The sequence below is a fragment of the Balearica regulorum genome, chromosome 1 (genome assembly GCF_011004875.1).
Source record: "Balearica regulorum gibbericeps isolate bBalReg1 chromosome 1, bBalReg1.pri, whole genome shotgun sequence".
Lineage (NCBI taxonomy): Eukaryota > Metazoa > Chordata > Aves > Gruiformes > Gruidae > Balearica > Balearica regulorum.
In genome coordinates this window covers 45,018,893-45,041,497 of record NC_046184.1, presented here as the reverse complement: position 1 = coordinate 45,041,497, position 22,605 = coordinate 45,018,893, and the positions used below count along the sequence as shown (strand labels likewise).

Below are 22,605 nucleotides of genomic sequence, written 5' to 3'. Positions count from 1 at the left end.
GAAATTCAGTGACTGTTTTTCTGAAGAAGGCCAGGCTAAATGGATTATACCTATTTCTGATGACTTTAAGTATAATTTTTTGTGAAAAATCTAAACAGTCTGCATCTATAGTACCTCATTTTACAGTATTTTGTCGGAATGGTGTAACTGAAAGTTATTGCTTTGTAAACTCTGTCATACATATTAATTTTTTTTTTTCAAGCTATAACTTTACACAGGTTTAACTCTGGAGAGACCTTCTTTGTGGTCTGAACTTTAATTTTAAATGTCTATGTAATTGTGCCAAATTATATCTTTTCTGCAAAGATGCACGTAATTAAAAATATCTTGGTTTGAAATGTAATCTTTATGTGCTATACATAATTGCTTTTCATTCTGCCTTTAACCTTAGCCATCTAGTTAAATGCTAACTCTGCAAAAAGTTATTGTTGCCCTTAAGTTTTAAATGCACTAATGAAGCAAAATGTTTTTGGGTTTTTTTTTGTTTTTGGTTTTTTTGTGGATGTTTCTCATACTCCATGTTCCAAAGCATTAATTTCTATCTCTGCGCATTTGAATTAGGATGTGTGGCATGGCAGCTGAAGAGGTTGAAAACTAGTACAGCAGTACTACATCCTTTCATGCCTTATTTTTTTTACAAAGTAAAAAAGAAATAAGCACAAGAAATAATCAATTAAATTGCTATAGCTATTTCATTTTATGCCCTTAACTAATTCTGATCTAAGTTCTCAGAGGAAAGAAACCACTAAAATTCTTTGAGGGCAGCAGAGCTTATCTTTGCATTGCCATCAAAAGCATTTTTCACTAAATTCAGGACAGAATAGGTCTAAAATTCAATGTATTTTTCAGATAGTCACTTAAGAACGCTAACTCCTATTGACATATTTGAGATGAACATCACTATTCCACTTGCAAAAGTGGTTTCTCAGTATAATTTCTGTAAATATCTATCACAGAGAAAAAAATTCCAAACAATTTGGAGTACAAAAAGCTCGTATATTTTCTGCAGTGACAGCAGATAATGTTTTTGCACATATTTTAGTATTGCTACCCAAAAATCTTGATAAAAAATGCTTATAGATTTAAGTTGTCCTTTTATATACTTTCCTTAGTCACTTAGGCCTATTTGTGTGTTCGCCACAGTGTACTGTTGGCAACCCAGTAATATATGTTAAATATACTCAGCAATTTTGGTCTTCACTGAAATGACTTGGCAGAGCAGAATTGTGTGGCTGCCCAAACATCTTGGGGTATTTTCCAAAGAGATCCAGAAATGCTGTGTTCTCTTACCCCTCCGTTTAGCATGTAGCACCCGTAACAAATCCTAAAATACTGATAGCATCTTCAAATTTTGCACTGACTTTTCATCTGGTTTGAATGTCTCCTGTGTATTCTTTAGAAGAAACCAATTTGTAAGAAAGAGTGTGATTAACAGAAGGGATGCATAGTTGATGCTCATGTGTTCATGGAGAGCTTCTTTTGAGGAAAAATGTAGCTGAAGGGAGAACCTGTTTATTCCTTCACTTATCCGGTGTGTTTAATAGTTCTTCTAATAAAATCTTTGATATTGAGTGCTTGTTAACTTGTATATATTAGTCTGTTTTCAGAGGTGAAATTATTTCTATTTGCAAAAATAAAAAAGTGGCCTAATCTTAATTAAAACCTAGAGTGCTGCATAAATATAAATATTTATTAGTATATTTAGTAATAATATATTCCATCTTCACATTTATATTGAAATGCTTTCATTGCACATTTTTGCTATGATTATTATTGTATTACTACACTCCCAACAGAGCTCCAGTAAAGGCCTAGGACTCCATTTTGTTGTAAAAAAATAATAAAAATTAAAACCTAGTTCCTGCTCCAGAGCATTTTTAGTACAAATTTGCCTTGTTGTGTCCATTGCTCATACTGCTGTGGAACAGAGGGCATTAGTGTAAAGCCAAGGTAGCACCATGACCTGTGCAATATACGTGGCGGACATCACTTACCGTTTTTAGTATCACAGGAGCTCTGCGAATATCACTCACAAGACTCAGGCTGATCTGGTCCTTTCCGAATATTCTTGTTCCTAAAAGCATCAAAGTTATTTTAACTTGGGTGACTAGTTTACTGTTCCTACAGCAGGAAAACTAAGATGCCATCCAATAGAATTCATGGGTGTGATGATCGACTTTGGAAGTATTGAGAGATGAACTTGGCTAAATTGCATAATTTGATTTTTGGAAGCAGATGGCTGTAATGGCATCTACTCAGGAGAACGGTCTGCCACACCGCATAAATCCTGGTACGTGCTCACCACGTCATAACTGAGTACGTGCCCTCACCCCAGCTCCATGCCTGTTTTTTTAATGGCAGAGAGGCTGGGGCTGCAGGCATGCAGCCTCTATGAGGTCCTGAGTCTAAAGAACTGTAGGACATGGTATTCAGGGCTCCCTGCATAACACAACTACTTTGAGGGTCTGTGCAATGTTTTATGTTTATCAGTAAATAGGCATCATGGAGCATGCCTGACATTTCTGCTAAACGACAAACAAATGTATCAATATATGACACAGAGCCATGAAGCTGAAGATCATGTCTCAGAAAGTGATAAATGGATCTTCTGATATCTTCCCTACTTTATTCCAGAGAATTATGGAATAGCAAATCTCTACGTTTCTAGCACGGGTTTTCCCGTGCACGGGACCACATATTCCTCCCCCAAAGTAGAAAAAGGGAGAAAGAGGAGATGGGATGACAGCCAAAGAAATACAATCTAGGAGGAGAACACAGGGATGGCAGGAGCCAGACGTGTGGGTGAGCATATTTCACAATAGTTTGCTTACACACCTGAAAACTCCAGGAGATTAATGAAACCGGAAGGTTATTTGTGTATGGTTAGCTTAGGGATTGTTCGTAGTCAGCATGAGATTAGATACTGGGATAATTTCAGATTGTATTTAAGATCGTATATTTGGCAGGCTGTTTAGGGAGCTTACGAATCAATGGAACACAACTCTCACCAGCCCTGGTTTCGTAAGGTTATGTTAGCAAATGCCTTACTTAAACACACCAACTTGCTAAAGTAAAGAGCGTGGTGTATATTTAAAGTCATGGCGAGCTGATTTACATTGTAGAGTTCACTGTTACTTGTACAAAGGGTATCAGTGAAAATTTTAATGTCTATTGTTCCATTTGGTCACAGTATACACACAGTGCCTTTCATGAGACATCAGAAAGAATACCTCACTTTTCTCTGATCTGTTATTTTGGGATTCATAAACTTTGAAATGTATGCCATTTTATCCTGCATTGGAGGTATAAATTTAGGTTTAAGAATGTAGTTGATTATCTTTCTGTCTGTATCAGCTTCAGGGTCATTTGATATTTGTTTTCATGTGGAACAAGATAATTTCACTGCAAGAATTAGTCTTGTTGATTCTTTATCGTTAACAATCTTCTTGTGCATCCATCTTGATGAAAATGCAAAACACATGCCCATTATCCTTTGGTTTTAATGTGCTGGAACAATAGATTGTTTTATCATTTGTTTAATGTGCTTCTTTGGAATGAATATGCAATTTTGTGCATATTTGTTAAATATTACATGATTTGTTAGGAACATCTACATCCACTAACCCTTAAACGAGATTTTAAATAGCATAACAAGATCACAGTATTATGTGTTATGCCTAATACTCTCCATAATAAATTTTTTAATGTATGAATAGGCCTTACATGCTGCATTTGAAGAAAAGATATAAATTAATGACATGAGCCAATAAATAAAGTCAACTTTAAGCTTCAGTAGGTTCATATTTATTAATCAATATTCCCATTAACATATGAACCAAAATATGTATCATTTGTATTTTCGGATTAGATCTCGTCAACCCAACAGTGTGCGTGCAGGTCTAAGAGTATCCTACAAATTCATAAGGTAGTTAACTAGCAAGACAGTAAAAACTAATATCTGTGAGCATGGTCAGCAATAACATGAATCAAAAGTAATTTGCCACTCAAAGGTCTGTATTGGCCCTCCATTGTCAGGAGGCAGAGCAAGGTCCACAGGTGTGACAAATCAATTCCACATTTGTTACTGATACACTATGAAGAAAATTATTGCCATTTTGCTACTGCTCTGCTAATGCTGATAAAACAGCTTAGTGATAAAATATTTGTGAGAAAAATAGGAGCAGAGACTGTGCTGAGGATAAGCAAAGGATAGGTGTATCTTGGTTAATGCTTACCTAAGTAATCATATCAGGAGATTTTTAAAATCGGGTTTGTTTGGTTTTTTTTATTTTAGTGCAAACAAGTTCCCAACATGTCTGAAATAGATATAAACATAGAAGTAATTTTACTTGAGATCCAAAAATGTAAAAAATATCATGGGTTTGATGGGGCAAAATTAAATATACTTCTTTGGGATCTTGATTGGAAAATATCAGCACTAGGAAATATTAAATAATCTTCATTAATATTAGAAGGTACTATCAATCTATAGGTGGAATTAGTCCAAGAGGAGTCGTAGAGGGCTTGTTTTATTTGGTTCAGTCTATAGTAGATGATCCAGCTTGCTTGACATTGCAGCTGGAGAGTGTAGTTTGGACACCGTTAATCAAGTAGAATCCGTGGTTACTAAAAAGAAGAAAAAAAAGAAATCATATGTATAATTCCTTTTCCTTAGAAAATTACTATCATGTTAAATTATTTTCTGCAGTAATCCTAGAATAAAAACATTCTTTTAGAAGTTTCACTTATGAAGAATGTTCTTTATCATTAAAAATGTATAAAAATTGTATCAGTGAGGACCATATCCTTGATTTTCACAGGAGAAATCTGTGGGGGAAAAAAATGTCTCCCAGTAAGAATGTCATTGAGAAGTATTAAAAACTTGATTAAAGTTAAGTGGGTACCTTTGGTTTACTATTTAAAATATAGACTTTAATTTGCTCTACTGTGCTTTGATTTCAACAGACTGGGAGTTACACTTAAGTTGGAATTTCTTCAGTTTGTACATGCAGATCAGGGCTTTGATATTCTTTAATTGTAGTTCTGGGGTAAGGTTAATTTCCTTTCTGGATTTTTACTCATATCGTATCTGTTGTATGTTCATGTTTTGTACAATCAGTAGCACAGATGGTGATTTTAATACAGATACACTGTATAGCAAAATCTAATAAAACTACACATGCAGAATAGTAGGGGTTTCATAACAGATGTGTCCAGTCAAAATAAATCTAAAGAATCTCAAAGTGTCTAGGTGACAATATGCAGACAAAGAATACAAAATTTCATTTGGGGAAGGCTGTTTTTACTCAGAGGTAAATATATTAATGTAATGAGAAGAGGAAAATGGGTTTGCAGTGCAAATAGCTAAATAATTCATTTTAACCTGAGTCGGATTTTTTCAAACTGAACTGTATGTCTTAAGCATGGGTAGTTATCAGTTAAACGCTTATGTACTAAGAGCAATTACATAAAGCCCTGGCGGCACATTATTTTATTTATATTCAATGTCCTGGATACTGAAAATACTTTTGTATGTCTAAACATATATATCCATATATAATTATATCCACTGTGTCTGGGGGTGTGTGTGTGTGTGTGTGTGTGTGTGTGTATAAAAGGAGAATATCTGTGTATATATTATCATATATATCATGTATATACACACACTATGTATATATATTTCAATAATCAGACATTGTTGAAAGCAATGGAGATGGTAATGTTTCTGCCAAATACATTCTCAGCTCTGACCAGCTGGAATCCAATACCTGTACTAACAAAAAACTCTACGGCTTTTGTATCCTGGTTTGAGTAATTTACTAGTGTCTTTGTGAGAGTAATAATGAAAGAATAATAATTTTGCTACTCTTTTGCTGGTTAGGAAAAAAAAAAAAAAAGCAAGATAAATTAGTCAGCAGGTGTCAACTACATACTATAATACAACCATGTAATTGATATTTGTTATTGTTTTTCCATTGTGCTAGTCTTTGTAAAAGACAGTTCTTTCACTATATCATATTTCATACAATTTTTGTGACAAATTAAAAGTAGCACATTTTTGATTACTTAGATGAGGGTTTCTGAAAAAATGTACTGAAATGTACCTTGTAATCTTCTGTGAAAAATCTTGACAGATATTCTTTTTCATAATAGCAACTGCACAATTGCTTTAAATGACTCCTGTTCTGTTTACAAAGTGTTGCCAGTACACCATAGAAATAAATGGTGCGTGCTCTAGACTACGTGCAGTAGCACAAGACACTTATTTACACAGTAACACTTAATTTGGTTTAGAATGCGTAATGAAGCAGAGGAGACTAATACACATTTTGCCTTATTACCAGCCTCAAATGTTAGTGCATTATTACATGTAAAGTATAAAAATGACCGCTGCTCCAGGCACGTGGTGTTGAGAAGGAGTCAGGACTCAGTGGCGGTGTGCAGGGATGGCAGGGGGTCCCCTGCTGCAGCCACAGCTGTGGGCTACCCCTGGACCACAGGACCCTGTGACGAACAGAAGCGACCTTCGTAGGCACCTCAATAAAACACTGATAACCAGGACCTGTCAATAGTTATCACAAGCACAAAGCACCAACAGTAAAAGGTCACACCTGTGGTTAGTATTTTCATGTTTTACCAGTAAAAATTATGAACCTATCAGAGATTCAGAGAATCTTCAGTCATCTCTGCATGTTGTCATTCATTATTTGCTCTTCAGTGGCATGAAAGCAGAGCCTGAAAGTGCTGGCCACCATACAAGCAGGATCGCAGAGAGCAGTGCCTACGTCAAGATTACAGAAATAAAATAATCAAGACATACCAGAAGCTGCAGGGAGCAAGATGGTTTAGCTTTCTTTGACAGAACTTGAAGCATAGAAGGTAAAGACTTCCTTAAACCATCAAAGAACTGTAACCGAGGGCTGGAGCTCAGTGTACCACCTCCTTCTTTTGCCACAAGGTAAAGACTTTTTGTCTTTTACAACGCTCCTCTGATCAGTTGAAAAAGAGGTGCTGTAACTCTGAATGTACGTTCTCATGAAGAGCTCGCTAGCAACTGCTGGATTTCTCATAATGACAAGGCAACACTTCTTGGCCGTTAAGGAGTAAGAGTATAGAGATTTCCTTTCAATTTCTGCTTATTTAAACTCCATATAGCACAACCATACAAGATTTGCTTTCATTAGGCCTACTACTGTCTAATCTCCAAGGGTTATAAAGACTCCCTCATGAGGGTGATTTCACCTTAATGGGTATTTCTCCATAGGAATGAAAGCTAAACAGCAATATTAATAAAAGGTCAACAATCTCAAAGAGGAAGGAAGAGAAGAATTTATGATGTAAAAATGTTGAAAATATGCATTACTCATAACTCCTACAGGTTTTTTCTTTGAATAAAGTAGTATTTTTCTTGACACTTCAGGACGTGTTTTAAAGGGCTCAATTGTGTAAAGTTTCTGAAAAGCTCACCACTTAAATAGCAATAAACCATACCGGAATACAGGGAAATATAAAATAAACCTAGCTGAGGTTGTCAGTCAGACATGAACGTTTAGTTTAACAGTGAATTTTCAGAGTGCTACAAAAGCCCTACTTGCAAATTTGTCTGATTCTTTTTGTTTTAAGTAGTTGAATGGGAGAGAAGACAAACTGCTAAGTTAAAAAAAACCAAACATCAAAACTGTTATGTTTTTTTCTTCACCCAAAGTGAGCCCAGAGTGCACTATTAGTGCTGAAGGTTTCATTCCCCACCTTCCAAAGTTATTTTTGTAATCTCAAAAGGTTTTTTTCTTTTCTTTTGTTCTCTCAAAGTGTGGCTAGTGTTGATTACAATGCTACACGGTCCATAGTTATTTTAACTCCTACCTATTGTGAAAATAAAGCTCTAAGTCCATATTTGTGCTTTTAAATGTAACTAGTTGCAAAGCTCAGAACCTGCATTGCTGAAGGGAAAAAGTCAAGCATTACAGTTGTAAAGCTGTCTTCAGGGAGATTAATTTTTATCTGTTGTTTTAAGACTCTGTATGGATTTATGAGAAATGTGGTTTATGAAGTCAGAATGTGCATTTAGGATAGCCTGAAGAGCACCTTACATTCACTCTCTCAAATGCTACATATATAGCCAGTCATCAATCCTATGCAGTTCATTTGATCATGATACTGAAATGTACTGAGATTTTAGCTTCCACTTGGGGAAGAAAGATTCCCCTCACTGCAAGCCAGCACCTCACTTTTCCATGTGTATTTATTAATTTCATTTTATACATGGATAACCCCAAAATTCTGTATTTGCTGCTCTGTTGGAAAAAATTAAATTTGTTTCATGCCTTAATCCCTTCTTTATCCCATCTACCAAAGTCAGACATTTCAGTAGATGAGAAGGAATTTACATTATTAGACAAGTTTGTGAATCTTAGGCTTTCATCTGCTGTTGTCTAGTAAAGAATGTTGAGAAGGCGGCTGAGCCACACACACCACCTCTCCCCCTGGGGTTTCAGGAACACTTTGGTGGTCATATTTCTGAACCATCTCACTAGTGCATGTTTCATCACTGTTATTCACAAGTGAGACAAGCTCCCTACTTGGGCTCTTCCTTTGATCAATGTAGAAAATGAAGCCAATCAGAATTTGTGACTCAATCCCATTGATTGCAGGAAATAATTAAAACATTGTTGATCTTTATGACAGGCTAAGAAAGTCACCATTAGTGGATGACTAAGTAGAATTGGTTCGGTCATGTTGATTAATATGTAAGTTCTTACAGGGAAAAGGAAGTCTTATGAGAGTTTAAATGACAGGTGTCAGGATGGTATCTGCCAAAACCACCTAAGCCAGTTGCACTGCTTTACGTAGTAAAATTCAAACAGGTCTTGTTGCAATGCAATCAAGCTGCTAATCCTGAGATCCGTTGTAGTGCTCCAAGTGTGTCTCTTCAGGGCAGCTGGCACTCAGTTGGTAACTCTGCTTCTCACCACAAGAGCTTGTGATCCAACCGCTGTCCTGTGGGGCCTGTGGTTAGGTCCAATTCTGTGCTATTTACTGGAAGACCCCATAGCTTGGCATGTGCAAGGCTTCCTCTGGGATCTTGCAAACAGTGACAGCGTGATGTAACTTAGAAGTGGTTTCTTTCATGCAAAATATGCTTTATTGTGCCAAAAGGTGCTGTGTCATGATTTTGCCTTTCCTGCCTGGTGTCTTATCTCATTTCAGGGCACATAATACAACATAAACAAATACGCAGGGACATGTGCAATACTCATCTGTAAGAATGTAGGGGTTTCCCCCAGTTCTTCAGGGTGTATATTTTAGGCATGTTTGAAGATAGGACTGCTCAATTGGAATATGTTTAAAGCCTAGACATGGCTAATCTTCTTGCCAGAACAAATTTAAAATCTTAATAATGTATCTACTTTCAGACAAAATTTAATTGCTCATTCAAAAAACTTGCCACTACAGTGTAACAACAGACTTCCATTCGAATCTTTTCATACTAATTTGACTACTCATAAACCAGCAGATTACAACACCTATACAGAGTTCTCGGTTTTGATTTCCCCAAGTTGTCTGTTGTGCAAACTTATCAGTGATTTATTCAGTGATGAAAATATGTGTGAAAACATATGTAGGTAAGTGTATAGTATGCTATGCTGGAATTGCTATAATTTGGCAATCATGAGGCAGCAAGTGATTACAAAACAGTGGGACAAGAAGTATAAGCTGAAAAGTTAAGGGTGGAAAGACTTTCAGACACCACTGTGACAATTTCTTTTGCTTTTGGTTTGTAAATTGCATTAACGTTGTAGACTGGAGGAATCTGCTAAGAAATTCCAAATCCTCAGTAGATTTTTCTCTGCACTTGTATAACATCCCCTGCCCCTGTAACAGCGAATGTATTTCTGCCCCTTGGGTACCACAGGTACTGGTTTTGCATCCCCTATGAAACTGTGTTGAAGTGGAAACTTGTGACCAGCAGCTCCTGGGCACTTACTCATGCTGCTTCTGCTATTCTGCTGATAAACTCAGACTGAGAGGATGGAACCATGAATGTCTTAAAGTACTGAAGCTAAATCTGTCACACCTCAACTGACAGAGTGATTAAAATTGCAGTAAAAGCTGAAACGATCCAGTGGGATTCTAATTAAATATTGAAAGTCTCTTTTGAACAGGATTATTAAAAAATTCCTTTTTTACTTATGGAGAAGTACAATTCAAATTAATATTTTGGCATATCCGTGGGATTTATGTAAGTCCTGTTCTTACAATTTACAGCAGGTATCCAGGTGACCCCACTGAATGAGATGCAGCTTTTCTAAACCTGCCCTCAGGAGCACATAAAATCTCACATAATTGCCTTAGTTTGGTTAAAATGTCCTTCCCCTCATGAAAAAAATCTCATTTTGTAATACCTGTTTTTACTCAGATTCAAAAAAGGATCAATTTGTTTTTCCTGAAAAAGTTTTACAAGTGTGCATCCCATGCTGTTTTTCCTCCACCAAGGAGTGAAAGAAATATAGTCTATTGTTTGTACAAGATCCTGATAATACAAAATGCTGATTACAATTCCTTTCAAAAGTTACATATAAAATGTCAAGAAAATGTATGTGCATTTCTGGCCCTATAAATAAAATAAAATATTAAGAATGACAAGTTTATTATACAATTGAAACAATTTCAATCATCCTATTTAAAGATCTTTGAACTTTCTAACCAGTGGCTTCTGAAAGGCTGTGTTGAGGTTATCACAAATTAGAAATATAACTGGAAAAGGCTATTATTATGTTTATGAATCAGGGTTTAAATTTCCATTGAAGCAGAAGGAAATCATCTCAGTCTCTAAGCATCCTTTATTCCCCATACTACACTTAATATTTACCACATAAAATTTTAGACATTGATTAAAGCTTAACACAAGCTATCCCTGTCAAAATGAAGGCAAAGTCAGAAGGTGGACCCAGGGTCTGAATTATGTTCTTTGTAGACTGCAATCTGGTATTTAGCATTGTTTAAATATAGACTGTTATGATAGAATAACGTAGGAGGACATCCAAGTAGACGATTTCACTGGTCTCTGAGAGACTTACATAAATAAAAGCTGGATGGAAAACTGCTCTAATACAATCACAAGAAGTTTGGTTTCGCATACTGTCCACGTAAAAAGAAACACTTTCTTGATAAGAAGAGATTAAACAAAAAGCCTTCTAGATCTGTCAGCTGTAGCAAAGTGAAATGTGGTTATCAGTGAGTTTAATTGCCTAGGACAGATTTATTTCAATATTGCAAAAATCAAAGAAACAAGTTCAATGGTTTAAGGTAGGGCAAGTTTATATCAAATAGCTTTTCAAAAGCTTAAAATAATTGTCTTCCTTTAATGCCTTACAGTTTCGAAGTGATCCAGGTTCTTACTTGTTTTACGGGACTGTAACATTATATATTTGTGTTTAGAGCCTCTGTTAACAACAAGAAAAATATATTTAATTTGTTCTAAAACTATTTAAATTAATGATAAATACAATAAATTCAAAGTAGAAAATTTGTAATAATTAAGTAAAAAATATTTCTACTGTTTTAAATATTAGAAGGAAACCCGCAAAAAGAAACCTCTGTAAACATTTGGCCTTATATATTTATAAATTAAATTAAATATCTTTATATCTCTACATACTGTAATCATTTATTCAATGGAAAGCAAAATTAAATCAAGATGATTACAGTAATTACATTTAAATCCTTTACTGATGGATGATTTTAAAAACAATTTAAATAGCAAAAACATTAAAGAAAAAGTCAGTAGAGAAATTGATTAAGCAACAATTTTAAAAATTAGAATAAGATTTTATTTAGCCTACACAGAGGCTTTTGAAAACATATAACTAAATTTGGGGTTTTTCTCTGTACCATACTGTGTAGAGTACTCTGTACTGTATACACACGGTGAGAATGGAAATATGCATCCATAACGTAACTGGAATAGTTTTCCCCACTGTGCCTGAGAAGTGGGCAGGAAGGTTAGTGTATAATGCCATATTACAGGCATGGCTTTTACTTCATAACTTGAGGTATTTCTGGAATTTCTGCAGTCCTTTGCTGGTATTTATTTTGCTTAAATTTAGCCATTATAATGGGAACCTCTAGTTTAAGATAATCATCTGTTTTCCCTTCAGTCAGGAGAAAAATTATGCATGTCGTTCATCCCACCTATTTCAGACATAGAAGACTCACTGGTGATGTTTCTCTCTCCAACGTTTATAAAGCAATCAGATAAGCACTTTTTAATCTAAGCCTTCAACTTTTTGACTTTTCAGTTATCCTACTCTGTGCCAGCCAGATAAGTTCAAGATCTTCAGCTCAGTTATTGTAATTCTGCCTTAAATCACTGGGTGATATGGTGTGCCAAAGGCTGCAACTTAGCATTTTTGCCCTAAGTAGACTGTGCTCTGTGCTGGGGTCAGATACGGAGAATTCACTTTTTTACAGAGCAGCAGCACTGCGAACAAGGCCTCAGGAGCCAAGATTTCAAGCAAAATAAATTCTCATGTTTAGGAAAAGTACCCAGAATTCTATCCTTGTAATTTACAGTATGTGATATACATTGATAGTAACAACAGCTTCTCCCCGAGGATTTCAGAACACTTACAGGGAAAGCTTGGTGGTGAGGGCGTTATGTTGTCTGGTCCCTACCTACTCACTATTCTCTGATTCACCCAAAATCTTATCAGGTAACACCACCAGCAATCATCTCAGACTCCCAAACCCTGAGCCCCCCTGAGCTTTCAACTACAAAACCATTCTTCCTGTCTAGAGTTATCAGTTTTCCTTCATGGAGCTGTCAGCCCTACTTATGAACCAAATACCACCGTGATTCATAACAGAAAAAGGAATGCATTTAGTTCCTTTCCACCAACCTGGAGGGATTTCAACTTAATATTTGAACGGGGAAATATTTTCTTACATATTTATATCTTATATCTAAACTGTATCTGACAAGCTTCTTGTGTTTCGTAGGTTAAGTGCTGCTTTCTTAATGGACTTAAAGTAATTTGATCAGGAAGATAATTCAGGCTTGTACTTGTTGCAAAGTAGCAGTCACCTTTTGTTCAGCACACGCACACAGAAAAGCTCAAACCACAGGGCAAAAAGACATGTCTCTGAACAAAACCTTAAGGAGTGGAAGAATGCTGGTGCTTTGAGGGAAAGTCTGGCAGTGAGCCAGTTACTGCTCCTAGGAAATCTAATAAAAGCTTTTCCAAGCTTTTTCCAAAAGCTTTTTTAATGACATTAAACCAAACAGACCAACAAGTGCATAATAAAAAAATGGATCTATAGTAGGCAACTGTTAATAAAACAAGTGTAATAAATTGGTAGTTGCTTTTCATGGCCATTATAGGTAAGTATATTATTTATTAATAACAAAGTTCATTATCTGAAACCTCAAACTATAGTGAGGTAACAAATTGCCAAACAAGTGGAAGATAACTGATTAAGTTTTAACAGCAGAGGTACCCAGTCATTTATGATTTAATATGTTTAGAAATGAATTCTGACTTTAAACTTCTCAAATAATTTTAAATTAATTATTATTTTGTAAAATGCTGTAAGTAAACATGTGGTTGGAAATTAATTTTTCTGCTTCATTTTATGTCTTGCGAGAGGCTTGGCACTATGAATAAATCCATTGCATCTTCATAAATACTTTGCGTGTTCCTGTTTATTTTTATTCTGTCCAATGAATCTAGTTCAAATGTTGCCATTTTTTGTGTGCTGATTTTTCCGCTCCTTTTTTGGTTATCCTTCCCAATTTGGTGGTTTTTGCAACTACACTGTGAATTTTTTATTTCTTTCATTTGTATGTCTTAGTGTCCTACTACAGGTAGTAATGACTGTTTCTCTTCTTAAATAGATGGAATTTATGCTATTTTTTACTGATTTATAGTTTTGTGTAATCTTTATTCATTAAGAAACGATTTTATTATTTCATTGTCCTTTTTCACCAGCATGGGTGATGGGTATGGTTCTATAACATCAGGTACTTCTTCAGATCAGTTCTGGCTTACATAGTGATATCCTGCTCTGTGGTGTATTTTAATATTTGAAATTAATATTCCCTTAACACCTGAATTCCAACTAGTATTTTCAACTGTACAGGCATGAGATGTAGATTTGGTCATTTATGGAAATGAAGACTGGTTGTAATTTTGAATATGAATTCTTGAATCCTAACTTCATAAAAAACATATGATTCAGTGCTGTCTGTAAATAATTGTCCTGGTTTCAGCTGAGAGGATTGATTTTTTTTCATAGTAGCTAGTGTGGGGATATGTTTTGGATTTGTCCTGGAGACAGCATTGATAATATAGAGATGTTTTTGTTCTATGGACCTGTTGTTGAGCAGTGTTTACGTGGGGCCAAGGCCTTTTCTGCTCCTCGCACCGCCCTGCCAGCGGGACAGCTGGGGGTGCACAAGGAGTTGGGAGGGGACATAGACAGTACAGGTGACCCAAACGAGCCAAAGGGGGTATTCCATACCATGTGACATCATGCTCAGCATAAAAGGGGGCTAGCCAGGGAGGGGCAGTAGCAGCTCCAGGACGCGTGGCTCGGGGACAGTCTGGTTTCGGGACAGGTCTGAGCGTGCGGTCTGAGTTGTACGTTCCTTGGGTGAGAAACTGCATTCTGTATCACCAGTTTCATATACTCTGTTAAGTACTGGTTTGTTTTGTTTTGTCTTCCCCTCTCCCTTTGCTATCCCAGTAAACTGTCCTTATACCAACCCACCAGGTCTTGTCTTCTCCTTCCCATTCTCCTCCCCATCCCACTGCGGGGGGCGGGGGGGGGGAGTGAACGAGTGTCTGCGTGGTGCTCAGCTGCCGGCTGGGGTAAAACCACAACAATAATGTACACAAATCCTACTAAGATTTTAGAGGGAATTTATATTGGTAATATAGTAGCGACATTTACCAAAACTGTAATTCAGAAAGCTGGGCTTTAGGAAAGTTGAAGAGATTTTAGAGTTGAGACAAAAATCTAGAAGTTGTGTAAGGTTATGTTCAGAATGATTATTTACAGAGTGGGGCTTTAGAAATTGTGCCACTTGTTTCTATGTAACTTTGAAATCCAGAAAACAGAATCTAGATAGACTGAAGTTCTTAAAAGTTTCAGTGTTAAAAAATTGTCCCTTGTCAGTCACAGAAACTGAATACAAAAGTGAGAAGAATGTTGAAGACCAACATGTGCATGAGAAGAAAACAAGCTATAGGAGCAGGGTTTTTAGTTACAGGATATTTTTATGGACTTAAGCTATAAAAGTTAGAAAGGTATAACTAGAAAAGTAATACCATTTTAATCTTCTTAAATTCACAACTGTTTCATTTTTCTCAATCAAAAAACTGACTGAGCTTGGCAAAGTTAGCAGGGAGCCAAATTTAGACTTGCGATAGGAAGCTATCTTTAGAGTTAACTATGGAGAGACTAGCATCTCTGCAATTTTACACTCACTTCAGGTTAGAGTCATGTTCAAAAGTGTTGCTGTGGTCCAGGTCAAATCTTGACAAGTATGCTAAATAGGAAAAGAATGTCTGTGATTGATAGCAATTTAGAAAAGGAATCTAATCATTTGAGGTCCACACTCAGAAGGTGATAATGAAAAAAATCTGTGCTATACTTGATCATATTTTGGCGGGTATTATTTGGACTTAAATGTTTAGGCTGATTGTCCAGTTTGGGGTACAACAATGGAAAATACAACAATGATATTTATGCGCATTTATTTTCTATTAATCTGTCTTTAATTTTTTTTATTTTGTTTTGGTTTTAGCAGATATGACTTCATCCTCAATAATGTTATCCCTTACTTTTTCAAAAGAGAACTTTTGAAAACATTAATAGCATGAAAACATTAATAGCATGAAAACATTAATAATTATATCAAGAATTATTACCTTAGAGTGTTAAAGAGTATGTAGGTACTTAGAAAGCCGTCTGTAGACATGTTTTGTGGTAAATACATTAAGTTGGATATCATAAACATAAAAGCATCAATATAAGAAATAGGTATTTCTCAAAAGTAATATTACTGAGTTTTATCTATATTGAACAGTCATTTTCTTACCTAGATCTGTGCTATTACCACTGTCTGCTGTTGTAATGATCATTAGAATTTTAAGAAGACTCAGAGACTACCTAGGAAAAATATTTAGTTGTTTGTGTCTTCACCTTCACCTATTTCATCACCATCATCCATTCAGGCGTGTTTTCGCTATCTGTGTTGAAAGTTACAGAAATTGTTCAGTGATTAAATTAGCAAGTTTGCAATAATTTGCACATTATTGAAAGTTCAAGTTAAATAAAAAATAAGTAATAAACATGAGTGTGATAGCAGTTAAAAACCTTTTGCTTCAACAAACCAAAAAGTAAAAATTCATGTTTATTTGTAAGACACAGGAGAGTTTGCATGCTTCCTTAGGAGCATTAATTCTGCCTTAATTTATTCATTAAATCAAGAAGAGAGAACAAGTATGAGAGCAAGTTAGCTGTGTGGTTCTTCACAGCTTAGACCTGTTATCTGACAGCTACCCTAGAGTTGAAACTTTTAAGATGTGCCAGACTTCAGACTCCATGTTGTTCCTGTATATAGTTACTCTGCATTCATTACAGTAATAAAACCACTGACACAATAAGCTTTAACAATGATGGATTTTTGGCAAAGAAATTGTTCCCAAACATTCAAAACTCAATTGAATCCCCCAAAATAATGATACACAATATTGTATTGGTTTAGTTGCCTTTCACTTTGAAGGGATAAATTAATTTTATGTGATTATTATTTATTTATTTTGTTTAGAAAGTGATGATCCTAGGATTGCTAAAGACCAGCAGAGGCTAAAAAAATAAACTGCTGTGGAATATGTGATGAAATTATAAAATTTTGCAGTACTGTCTATAGAATATTCTTATTGTGATAAAGGACAATTAAGGATTTGTGTTAGACACAGATGATAACTCAAAATGAAGGCATAGTGAAGTCTGTATTTTAATGGAGCATTGAAAGATTATCATATGAAAATCCAGATCTATCGTTGGCTGCTAGTTAACATATCCTGTGATTTTATGTTTCTTTCACATAACCTATAATTACTCTCCATAAATCATGATTTTATAATATATACATTGAAGTATATCTCTCTTAATCTACCTGAAAGTCACTTTTATCACTAATTGATAGGTAATTTTGCTTGCTGGGAACCATAATTTCTTTAGTTTAGATTTGAGAACAATTTGAACCGTAAAGAAACAGACCTGAGTGAAGCTATTCAGAAGAAAAAAAAAAAAAAAATTTAAATTGCCGATTACTGTGTAAAAAGGGAATCTGTGCTAATGAGATTATAAAGACCTTTTTCTGTTATTTAAGACAGAGTTAATTCTCTTATTTAAGCAAAACATTTTAAAGATTGGTGTATTTGTACAACCCCAAAGACACTGAGTGTCTCAGACGGTTTTAATTCCCACTCTTATATTTTCCCATAATTGCTCTGGGTGAAATGTTGCCCTCAAGTCTCAGTCTTGGTACTGAAATCAGTGGGAGTCACACGAGTTCTACAAGGGCTGTAACTTGGAATTTAGTGAGCAGTAAATCAGTCTGACTCATATCACAACAGTTTTCAACATTTATATTAAGGAAGAGTTGTTTCAATTGGTGTGTCCCTGAGATCTCAAATGCTGGTCAGAGCTGATTCAAATGGTCTTTACAATCAGAATTTAAGCATAAGTTAAAATACACATTTGAAAAAAACTCTTTTTCAAACCAAATTATTCAGATCAAAGTAAATATATTTTAATGTAAATGAAATTAAATGAAATTAAATTAAATTAAACTAAATGTCCCACAAAATCATGGCTGCTGTACACTCCTACCAGGTAGTACTGCCTTAAATCTTCCCACTTACCCCATGCTTTTGTATTCTAGGACAGGACAGTGTTTTAGGGTGTTTCTGAGTCGGGATTTATGCAGACACAATACAGAGATAGAAGCCTTAAGATTTACACCAGCATTCCAAAAATGGCATCTGTACATCCTACCAGTGTTCTACTGTGTTTAATACACAAAGTTAGCCATTCAGTAAATCATTTATTATGATTTTATCATGAAAGCAGAACATTACAGAGAGATCTAACTGTGCAATTTATCAAAATAAATAAGTTTTATAGTAGCCAGATCTTTCAACTTACCATAGTATACCATGTAAAAAATATTTCAGGACCTGAATCTTTCCATCCTGTGTATTGTCTGAGAGTAAGATACAAAGTCGGAGAGAAAGCAGCTTATTTTCCAGTAGCTGCATAGGATTTTTAATAGCACTACCAATAAATAAAACAGTATTTTGAATGCAATAAAACCCACTTGTATATGCACTAAAATAGTCAATGAATATCACAGTAGAGGACTTTTATATACATATTTCTCTTCACAAAAAAACCCTTAAAATGTATGTTGCGGTTACTACTTTTGCTTTAAATCACTTACTTAAACTTTGCTTTACATCACTTGTTTTTAATTCCTAGCCTGTTGGCATTGTTTTCCTGTAAGGCCAGTTTGGCATCCATTGTGTTCTCCATGAAGGAACAAGTCTTGGTCTTGCAGTGTTACAAAATTGGTGCCTAAAAGCTCTTTCATCTTTCAAGCTAAGAAGTACCCAAGCACAAAGGATAGAAGATAAAACAAGACAATGTCAGCTATCCTGTTATTTATAGGTTTCTTTGTATCCTTAACAGCCTTTAGTCATTATTAATATGTTTGTGTTTTAAACCTCTCTCCATGTAGAGACATAATTTTGCAAATGCCAGAAATGGCCAATATAGGGTTGAAATGTTAATAGATTTAATAAATTGCCTGCTCAGTAGATTTTGGGTTTCTAAGGTATGTTGACCGCTTATTTTCTTTCTTTTGCAGATTGTAGCTTTGCGTGAACAAAACGCACACATTCAAAGGAAAATGGCAGCTGGTGAAGGGCCTGCCGAATCAGAGCACATTGAAGGAATGGAGCCAGGGCAAAAGGTTCATGAAAAGGTATAAAATGTTAGTTTTCATTGGATCACACAATCAATATGAGAAATAATCATATTTCTCGTGTGTAAGATTTTTGTAATGTGAATAATTTCTGGGACTTCCCTTTAGAATACTGTCTGCCTACTGAAAGTAGAATCAAAAAAATGAGCTTGTTTAAATGGAAAGGAAATGCAAATGGGCAGGTCCTTGCTTTTTGATACGGTATTGAATTAGACCCACAGCTTATAAGAAACTTTTCTTGGAATTTTTTATGTAATGCTACAGTTAAGGATGCTATATCCTGCTGAGTGATCCTCTGTATGTCACATACAGAAGAGCAGGGTGTAGTGGCATTTACATGCAAAGGGGTAAATATTCAAAATCTGCTGCCAAAATAGTCTTTAAGGGGAGGACAGAGACCTAAAAGCTAGAAAAAGTAATTTTCCTCTGTGCTACCTATAGATACTGTTCAAATTCATCTGTGTTCATACAGAGAAAAGTGAAAAGCATTTTACTTATTTAGCACTCGTTCAATATGAAATAGGTATGTAGAATTTAGGCTAAATATTTGCTGCTTAAGGCTGAAAGAGAAAAAAAAAAAATCTTTAGAAACAAGGTTTTCTTCCAAGTCTCAGTTTTCCAGACTGATGAAAAACAAGTTGCTTATCTTCCTCTCTTGCTTTACAGTTATTAAATTGAAGTGCAAGCATAACATAGCATTTGGCAGACAGCTGAAATGAGTAGAGTTGCTGCTTGGATCTCTAATTGTGCAGTTATGTCTAATGGCATGTGATGAACAGTGGCATAAATCATATTTCTAAAAAATAACACTTGTCATTACTTATTTATTTTATAGGCAATCCAATTTACAAGGACTCACTTGCACTGCAAGCATTAATTTTGCATGTTTTGTGGTTTATTTTCTGTGTGTATTTTTCTTTGAGTAATCTATGTGGTTGAGAAACATAACAGTAAATACTGTTCAGCTACTTTCCTGTTCCATGCAAAATCTTACTCTTTGACATATCTGTGAAATTTTGTTAAAACAGTGAACATCCCACTCGCTTGTGCTTTTAAATACAATCACACTGCTCAGCTAAAAATCACTTTTTCCACTTTCTTTGCAAGCTGTCTTCTGCTTTGAGCCATTGGGCTCATTACTTATAAGCAGAACTAAGTGGAAATAAGAATATCTGTCCTTTAAGAAATCTTCATATTTAAAAATTAGTGAAAGGGGAATGAAAAGACATTATTATCATTTTATATGAAGTGTTTCTAGAATATTATGTGCAGAAAACTTATATGCTTCATAGAACAATTTAAGTTGATCTTGTTAAGCTGAATTAAAGTCTTGTGCTTACTAATTTTTGCTCCTTATAGTAATGAAAGCATACTAGATAAGAAGTTAACAAGAGGCAATATTGACACCAGATCAACCAGTGCGCTCTAATTCACAATCTCTGCGCCAGCTGCTCTCTCCCTTTCTGCTATTACTTTAGTGCCCGCCATCAATTCCTCCTTAGTTTGTGAAGTCTCCACTTTGTAAAATACCTCAGTTTAAGCCCAGACTCTAAGCATTCATTTAGAAAATATTCCTTCAACTTCAGCAGTGGGCATGGAGAACAATAAGCTATAACATAATGGTTTGCACCCTCTTATAATACAAGAGGTCAAGGTTCCCTATATAATATGGGAAACAGGCTTGTAATAATTCTGCAGAGGTGGATCTGGGGATTAATGGGGATGATAAAAATATCATGGACCAGCAGTATAAAGGCAAATGCCGTGATAGGACAGCTAAACAGAACGAGAACCTGCAGGATGTGAAATGTTCCTGAACCTTCCTCAGCACTGGTAAGGCTTCAGCTGAGGTCTTGTACCCAGCTTTGGGTCCCACACTTGAGAAGAGAAGTAGACCATCTTGAGAAGAATTCAGGAGATAGCAATAAAAACAGTCAGAAACCTAGAGAATGTAACCTGTGAGAAGAATTTTCAAAATGTAGGCTGAAAGCCTAGAGAGGAAAAGACTAATGGGCACAGAATTATTATCTTCAAATATATAAAATGTAGCTTCAGATATAAAGGGAATCAGTCAAGGAGTCTTGAGAATTGGAAACTTTTAAGGATTTTTTAGGAGAAATAACCTACATTTGAGACAGGATACAGTGCTCAGAAGGTGGTGAGCTAGGTGGCTAGCTCTATGATTCTGTATTACAGGCCAGCCAGAGGACCATTTTAAATTCTATATTCACAAGCACTGTCCTCCGATTGAAGCACCAAGGCTTCCAACAGTAGTATATTAAATCCCAATAAAGGTGGTAATATATTCAGTAATTGCTACAGAACTCTGACTACAAAAGCAGTTTTATGAGATAATAAAGCAAGGCATATGTCCTTCTCATTGACAACTACATGGCCAATTCTTATGTGTGAAGGCTAAGAGGAATTTTAAAATAGAGAAAGCAGAGAAAAAAATATTCTGATGATAAAACTAATGAAACAAAGACAAGTAATAAATATGAGAAACAGTTATTGAGTGTGTAGAGTGATCCAAGAACATGCAAAACCCCAGACATAGCCATTTTGCCATGTATCAGTGTAATTTTTTTTAATGTAAAATAATGAAATCATATTATTTAAATCTGTAAGAAAAATTTCAAAGGATAAAGAAAATAAAGATATTATGGCATACCAATGATACAGTTAATGTAGCACTTCTTCTCAGTTCCAAACTGTGAGATGTTTTAGAGAAAATCCATCAAAACAAATATTTGGGATTATTCCTGTGCAAGATTTTTTTTCAAAGTTCTATTTTGTTATGTGTAGTATTATATCGGAAACATTTTTTCCAGTCCTATCTGAAGTCACTTTGAATAGCCTTATAATTCATATTATGAGCAAAATAAACATATCTAGAAAGAGAGAAAAAGAGATTCTACACTACCAGTATAAAACCCAGATGTATTTTTATGGAACTTCACTTCATCATTCTTTTTTTTTTCTTTTTTTCAGACAAATGTCTATACAAATGCCAATATTTTGGTTTGAAAAAAAAATAAAAATTGTACATATCAAAGACCAACATCAGATTATTTGCCCATCTAACTTACAACCCATTGTGCTGTTTCCTGTGTAATTTTAAGTCAGTATGATTCATTCTGGTTTTATCAAAAAGCAATATAAAAGCCTTTGTAAGTGTATGAAGTAATGATTTAGTTACTTGAGGAATCCAATGTCTCTACTTTTATTTGCCATTTTGAGCTATCAGTAATTTTCATCTATATCCAATCAATGGTCACGGTCAGACTGGAGGAAGGAAATATTTTTCCACAAAGTTTGAAGGATAATTTGTCAAGATACCCCAAATATAAGATTTTCCTTACTAAAATAGTAGTTAGTACATTTAAAGACAAATTGGGATGGTGAACCGTGGCTGAATGTCATGCACTGTCTACCATGAGTAACTGAAGCAAGAAATAGGAATGAGTCTCAGATCCTGATAGGAGGCATGGTGTGCTCTCATTTCTTGCTATAAACTGTGTCCCTTTGAAGTGGTGTTTGCTGGACCC

The 22,605-nt window shown here is 35.2% G+C and overlaps 1 protein-coding gene across 7 annotated transcripts in view; it reads left to right on the top strand.

Annotated features, from left to right (window-relative positions):
• The window catches only part of PPFIA2 (PPFI scaffold protein A2), a 355,092-nt gene that overhangs the window by 250,871 nt on the left and 81,616 nt on the right, over positions 1-22,605 (top strand). For all 7 annotated transcript variants that reach the window (XM_075747755.1, XM_075747763.1, XM_075747806.1 and 4 more), the window contains one exon: positions 18,941-19,057. In XM_075747755.1, the coding sequence (XP_075603870.1) occupies positions 18,941-19,057 (117 nt within the window). The remainder of the gene's footprint in view (positions 1-18,940; positions 19,058-22,605) is intronic.